Source organism: Amblyomma americanum, chromosome 1, assembly GCF_052857255.1.
Source record: "Amblyomma americanum isolate KBUSLIRL-KWMA chromosome 1, ASM5285725v1, whole genome shotgun sequence".
Classification (NCBI taxonomy): Eukaryota; Metazoa; Arthropoda; class Arachnida; order Ixodida; family Ixodidae; genus Amblyomma; species Amblyomma americanum.
Genome location: NC_135497.1, coordinates 503,570,112 through 503,577,249, shown reverse-complemented (window position 1 = coordinate 503,577,249; position 7,138 = coordinate 503,570,112). Strand labels below are relative to the sequence as shown.

At 49.6% G+C, this 7,138-nt stretch overlaps 1 protein-coding gene across 1 annotated transcript; it reads right to left on the bottom strand.

Annotated features, from left to right (window-relative positions):
• Positions 1 to 1,163: 1,163 nt before the first annotated feature.
• On the bottom strand, positions 1,164 to 2,486 carry LOC144106357 (uncharacterized). Its single transcript, XM_077639140.1, has 3 exons — positions 1,671 to 2,486; positions 1,405 to 1,552; positions 1,164 to 1,336 (listed from the first exon to the last, which is right to left on the bottom strand). The coding sequence occupies exons 1-3, from the start codon at positions 2,484 to 2,486 to the stop codon at positions 1,164 to 1,166; spliced, it is 1,137 nt and encodes a 378-aa protein (XP_077495266.1).
• Positions 2,487 to 7,138: the final 4,652 nt, after the last annotated feature.

Here is a 7,138-nt window from a genome sequence, read left to right as displayed (position 1 = left end):
ATAAGTAACTTCTTTTACAACAGATGAATTGACGTATTGTTCTCTCATTGGTCAGCACCACAAAGTTAAAAAATTATAGAAGCATTTCGCTATGCACCTTGGTTTCGGCGACTGTTGGCTTCCTTCCTTCCTTCCTTCCTTCACACACACACACACACACACACACACACTCACTCACTCACACACACACGCACACACACACACACACACACACACACACACACACACACACACACACACACACACACACACACACACACACACACACACACACACACACACACACACGCACGCACGCACACACACACACACACACACACACGCACGCACACACACATATGCTTGGTCGCCCCATGTCAAAGTAGAAACCCCACCAATTCCCCATTTATTTCATGTTGTCCAGGGGAAATAAAGAGCAATACAAGCACATTTTGCACACACAGTAAAGATTAAAATCATAAGACCCTAGCAGTTAATCTACACAAATTAAAAAAAGCTTTGAACTTCAAAGGGCGTTGAGCGAAACTTGTCATCGAAGACGTGTCTTCACTGATGCTTGAAACAATCGCATCATGCAAAAATTGCGCGCGGCGCGAAAATCGAACTAGTGAAAACCGCAGGCTAGATGTGACGTGGCGAGGCACCCTCAGAAAACCAGGACGTGAACGCACCTTGTTCAGGGCGGCTCCAGGATCCAGGAAACCGAAAGCGGATCGCGACTAAGATCCGATGATTGAACGACACATGACACCCGACAAATAACTGGACGTCTTCTGGGAAGCCTCCTTGCCGGAAGCAGCAGGCGAAAATGACTTTACTGCTGTCTAATTTGTACAGAGTATGGCGATACATAAAAATGCAAAACATTGCGTCTAACAGCTCCCTAGCAGAGTTACAAAATAAACGGCGGTCTCGGAGCAAAATGAGAACAAAGCGTCTCAAAGTGAAATTACAGCCCAAAGCCAGGGGAGCTTAACCAGAGACCGGCGTTCAATGGGGCCCGATGCAATCGTACCATATGAACAGCGCCCGGCGTTGCAGGCAAAGTTGAAACCCGAAGCACCACAGAGGCTAGGATCACCGTGGGACAAACGTGACGCAGAAAAAAAAAGATGGTGGGTTGGATGGTCAGGGACAGGATACGTACCATGAGACGGTGTCGACTACTGATAACCGGACGGGCCGGCGATAGCAGGAGCGCCAGACGCGTCCATGACCGCCATGGCGGTGGACGCGCCGTCCCCGGATAACGCGGCGGCAGGAGAGGCGGCGACCCCAGGTGGTATCGTCTGGTCATCGTATGGTATTAAACTAGATGGCGACGGTTTGATGTCTACTGCAAATGACTAGTTACGAGGCGGTGTCAGCAACAGGGCCGAGAAACTTGAGCAAAACTTTGTTTACCTTGACTCGTGGCAGAGATGTCTGAAAGCAATGAACGTTGAACAGTAACACGTGCAGAGTTGTAAAATGTGGACCCTGTGTGATGAGACTGCTGTGACTCGTCCCCTAGTGCTTGTGACGATGAGTCGACGTCCGGGAACTCTGGAACCTGACAACAAAAAAAGGTGCATCGTAAGAACTAAGAACATGTTTCGTAATCGTTACGCGAAAGACGGAGTCCACCGCAGAGACTTAAACGGGGAGCACAGCAGCAAGGGGCCACCTACGTTCTCAGTCGTCGCAGATTCTTCCATAACGTCCAATGGCTCCACATCGAAGTCTGCATCGTCGCCCTCCCCCACGTCGTCACCAATCGAGTCCTGAGTATGCTGAGAGATGCTGGCCTGAACACTTGAATTGTGTCGAGCGGTTGAAGGCACGGCAGTAGACGACCAGGACGCCACATTGGAAGCCCGACTCGAAGGAGACGCGGCGGGAAGGTCAGTCACGCGATCACTAGACATACTACCGTCGTCAATAATTTCGGGACTATCGGGCCCCTTGATACGCGTCGCCGGCGGAGCACCTTTAGATTCGCTCTTGTTGGAGTCGCTAGGAGAGCTCCGCCGAAGGCGACGGCTTCTCTTCCGTTTACTGAGCGGCAGAGATTCGGCACGCGGCGTACCCACGGGTCCGGCGTCCGCAGCACCGTCAACACTGGTCACGAGCCCACCATTCTTGTTCTCGTTGGTTCCCTCCGCGAGACCCTTGACCTTCAGAGTCTCGGCAGTCTTGAGGAGCGCCATGAGATCGTCCTGCGACACGTTTACCTCACCGCGGTACATGAACTCAACTATCGCCTTCAAGTCCATGTAGCGCATGTCATTCAGTATCACTATAGGGTGCTTGCAGGGATTCTCGGCAAAAAGTGCTTGAAAAAAGGGGCTGAAGGCGGAGAGGACCATCTTGTGCGCCTTCAGCGATAGACCTTCGCACGCCAGCGTAACGTCCACCAGCGCTTCTTTAAACCACAGCTGCTCGAACGCGGCCAGCATGTTCGACTGGTGGGTCTTCCACTTCAGGCAGAACTGTTGCGATCCCATGTTGTTCCGGAGTGGTTGCCACGGCTGCAAAGCCAAAAAAATTGGTACATGCACCCGTATAAAAGCCATGCTGCACTAAAATCTGCGACGCGGAGCAAGCTTTAAAACTTTCTGAAAACACAAAATCATCAAATTCATTTCAAAATTGCAAAGGAAGCGGACCCAAACGCCAGTGTCGGTGTTAAAAATTATAAACCGAATCGTAAAAAAGTGGGCCTAATACTTTTGTCGCAAGTCCGTGCCTGCTGGGGATAATTCAAAATAGCGAACGCCAGGTTGCCAAGACGCCACGCCTGTCTTCCGCCATTGAGCTGGCCTCCCCACTTCCCTCATGCAAATGTGCATTTGAACGGCCATACTGGCTTCTGCAGAATATATTTCCACCGGGCAAGTTGACGTCAAAATTTTACACAGCCGCAAAACTCGCGCCTAAATACCTGAAACAATGAACCCCACCAATCTAGATATTGCCCAAAATCTTGTAACTGGCCAATCAAACGCGAACTCCACAAGCCAGACGCGGCGAAGGGCACGGAACTTATTAAAAAGATGGAATGCTGCAAATTATCGATTAGAGCGTGACTAACCCAAATTTATTTGAATATTCGAAAATGCCGCTCAGGAAAGCTGACAACACGGCATTTACCCCACGGAACAGTTGCGACCAGGAGCGTCAGTCAACGGCCGGCACGAACGCAGTTCTCATGAAAGTGTCGTACAACTGAAAAAATACCTCACTGACACGAGAACGGTATTCTACTACGCGGAATTTGGTGAAAATAATTAGGAACGGCTGTCTAGCTTCAAAAAACCAAGGCGTAAAACTATCAACGGCTTCCCGCAAAACAAAGTGCCCGACTGAAAATAAAATCTCGCAAAAATGCAAAAAACCCATTTAAATGGACAAAAGTTGACTAAATCAATAATGATAATTATACTAAGGCAACATTTGTGAAAACTGGCTATGAACGCTGACCCAATAGGAATCGAAATTTAAGTCTAATATACATATACAACGAAGCGCTCGACTGAAAAAAAATGCCACAAAAACCCATCTCAAATGGACAAATAGTTGACTAAAAGAAGAGTGATAATTGCACTAAGAAAAATTTGTTAAAATTAGCTATGAACACGTTCCAAAAGGAATCAAACCTTTAAGCCTGACATACCTGTACAAGAATAGGCGTTCGCGTTGCAGCGGCCCACAGCAGATGCGGCCTCACGGCACGGCGTCTTGGAGTCTGCTGACGACGCAACGGCTGTCGCCGGCGGGAAGCAAGCAAACGCCAGTGAGTGGCGCCAGTAAGCCCCTCGGCCAATCAGCGTCCTCGACGTGCTGCCCTCTAATGACGGGAATCTTAATCAAGACTAACAAATTGGAGGGCGCTTAATAATAACATAATTGGTTTTTGGGGAAAGCAAATGGCGCAGTATCTGTCTCATATATCGTTGGACACCTGATCTGCGCCACAGGGGAAGGAATAAAGGAGGGAGTTCAAGAAGAAAGGAAGAAAGAGGGGCCATAGTGGAGAGCTCCGGAATAATTTCGAACACCTGCAGATCTTTAACGTGTATTGACATCGCAAAGCACAAGGGCGCATTCGCGTTTTGCCTCCATAAAAACTCAGCCGCCGCGGTGGGGTTCGAACTTGGGAGCTTCGGATCAGTAGCCGAGCGCCCTAACCACTTAAGCTTCGTGTCTAAGAGAGACGCAACAGCGTGTGACAGCGCTGCCGAGGGGTACACGGAACGCCATCGCCCGTTCGGCGCGACGCGTGACCCGCTGGACGCCTGTCTCACATATCTCGGCGGGCACCGAAACAGGACGTTAGGGGAAGGAAAACGAAATCAACAATTGCTTTTAAGGAGAGTAAATGACGCTTGTCTCACATTTTTCGCTGGGCGCCCGGATCGCGCCGTAAGGGAAATAAAAATCCATCAATCAAGCAATCAATCAATGATCAATCAATCGCCCGATTAATCCGTGATACAATCAATTCATCAATCAATAAATCCTTAAGGCTGTCGCGTTAACATCCCTTCGCTTGCGGCGCCGTTCAGGGGTCCACCAAGATGCGCCTTTTTTCGCCCACTGCCTAAGACGCCGACGCCGACGACAACTTTTCTGCGACACGAGCTCCATAACGCTGTCGCGTTCAAATTTGGAGGACGCATAAGCTTCGGCTTCAAGAGAGACGTGACAGCGTGTTGCAGCGCTCCCAAAGAGGCCACGGAAGGCCAACGCCCGTTCGGCACGACGCGTGGCCTTGAACAATTTAAGCAAAAGACGCATGGCTCGCATATCTCGGTGGACACCTGAACCGGGCCGTAAGGGAAGGAAATTGAAATGAAAATTGGTTTTATGCAAAGGAAATGACAGCCTGTCTCAAAATTCTCGCTGGACACTCTTACCGCACCGTAAGGAAAGGAAAATCTCTTCCCTTACGGAGCTTTTAGGTGTCCAGCGAGATGTGCCATTTCTAGCTCACGGCCAAAGACGCCGACACCGGCGTTTCTGCGACACGAGCTCCTTAACGCTGTCGCGTTAATACGTCAGTCCCTTTAACGGGTACAGACGACGATGTTCCATCAAAGCTGCACTTCTCTCCCCGCATCCAGCGTCCTATTCCAAGCGTCCATTGCCAGCAAGCCTTCGTTCATGTCCACAGTGCTTCGTTTATCAGATATGGCACATGGTGACAGTCCCATTTGCTCTGGGTTAGTGAATCGCGGTATACTGGTCAATATCAACGAGCAGTGCCAGACAGACATCAAGGCTGACAATGCAAAACATGCTCTTTATTTTGAAAAAAAAAACGCTTGAGCAAGTCTTGATATACTGCAAGAGAAACAGTCACTCTAGATGCAACGTTTACACAGCTAGTGCAATTCACGAGGATTTTGTAGCCCTACATTCCCGTTGTCCAGATATGAAAGCATGCTGGTGCCCTGCTGCATCTGGACGGCGGCCAAGTCTTGATACATTTCATGTCGCGTGACCCATGAAAGGTTTCAGTGGCCTGATTACGTCGCATACCTTGAGAGCTATCACAAAGGTTATGCCCATGGTATTTATCAGGTAGTCCTCATTAAGCAGACGTAAGGCTTTCCTGTTGGTTGCCTGGGCACTGAGTTTTTCGACACATTCTGTGCAGCTTGCAATTGCCGCGATGCGGGCAATGGCACTCGCAACCGTGCAGCCACGGGGGTTCTCGTCAGCCAGCAACGCTAGATGCTTCAGCATGTTTTGCACTTGCTCCTGATTGAGTTTTTTTAAACGCTGTTTATTGCCTCAGGACATTAAAACTATGAAGTGAGAGATGAGTAAGATGCTTAAATAAAGAAAAAAGGTGGGTTGATTTGATGAAATGAAGAAGTGAACGATGATATGGACGCTGTATCCAGGCAATAGAGCAATCCGGATTGTCCGGTGAGAATCCCACTGCCGCCAGGTGCCGAAATCTCGTCGGCTTCAGCGCCGGGCAGTCCCGCAATAGGTGGTAGACATGCGCCTCACAGTCTCTGTTCTTGCAGACTGGACACCCGGGGCGGGGATATAAATCATTGAAATGCGGCCACTTGCGTGTCACAGCTGGCGTTAGGGCAACCCCGACCCGTATCCTCCGAAGCGCTACCTCCTCTGCACGGGTAAGACCACGTGGGAGGGTTACCGCACACGGACGGATTAGAGCACGTGTGCGGCGCCGGAGGTGTTCCTTTCTTGTTAAAAGGAGGGTGGTGTCATCCAGAGTGAGGACTCAACGCAAAGACGAGGTTGGGGTCGAAAGGCGGGACGCAGAGTCTGCGCGACTTTGTGCGCTCAGTAGGCCACGCGGGACACACTCAATACGGATTTGCTGCGGGATGCATTCCGCTAGACGATGGATGTCTTGGAAGAATTCTGGGGTGCGAGTGACTCGTCGTAGTAGGCGTGTGACGTGAAGGGTGTCGGTGCGAATGACAATGCGGGTCGTGGGCAGCGTGGGAACGGCGGCCACAGAGCAAAGCGCCTCTTGAACCGCAAGCATCTCCGCACAGAAGGAGGAAGGAGGTTCTGAGAGGCAAAACCTTGAGTTTTTGTTCAGAGCAGGCTTGCAAGGACAGTAAACTGCCGTTGTTGTTTCGCAGGCCTGGATGCTTGCAGGCCTTCTAAATCTTCTAAAAGTCTTCTAAACATACACAGGCCATAGAAATTATTCAGAAATCTGTTTCCCAAAAGTCTTTCAATAGAAATGCTAAAGCTTGCCTCCTTTCTCGTCCGAATAATTAAAGGGTTGTTCACGCAGAAATTCTTGATGTCCCTGTTTTCCGTCAACTCATTGAATTTTCATGTTTTTCTTATTGTGATGTGCCTTGTAAATATTTACTTTATAATTATGTCATTGCAAGAGTATGCACCTTCTCCTAGTTTTACCTTGCATAATTATTTTTTTTCTTTTGCCGCTTGTCCTGAGCATTGTATCGGGTGCTTGGGCCCCGTCAGGCAGAGTGCATCTGCCTTTTGCCCCTGTATCCGAGACCTTGTTGTCTGAAATAAAGATCTATCTATCTAACGTACATTACGATGGAGCGATGCGGCAGATTGGCGTCTTGCTCTGTAATTCGGTCTCGAAACGACGATGCCTTGCGTGTACATGATGACCGACGTAGAT

Bases quoted from the DNA above. Each gene is read 5' to 3' on its own strand.
- LOC144106357 (XM_077639140.1), bottom strand. From the start codon at position 2,486: ATGGGATCGCAACAGTTCTGCCTGAAGTGGAAGACCCACCAGTCGAAC. The intron at 1,553-1,670 runs GTAGGTGGCCCC...TTTTGTTGTCAG, and splicing joins AATCTGCGACGACTGAGAAC to GTTCCAGAGTTCCCGGACGT. The intron at 1,337-1,404 runs GTAAACAAAGTT...AGTCATTTGCAG, and splicing joins CATCTCTGCCACGAGTCAAG to TAGACATCAAACCGTCGCCA.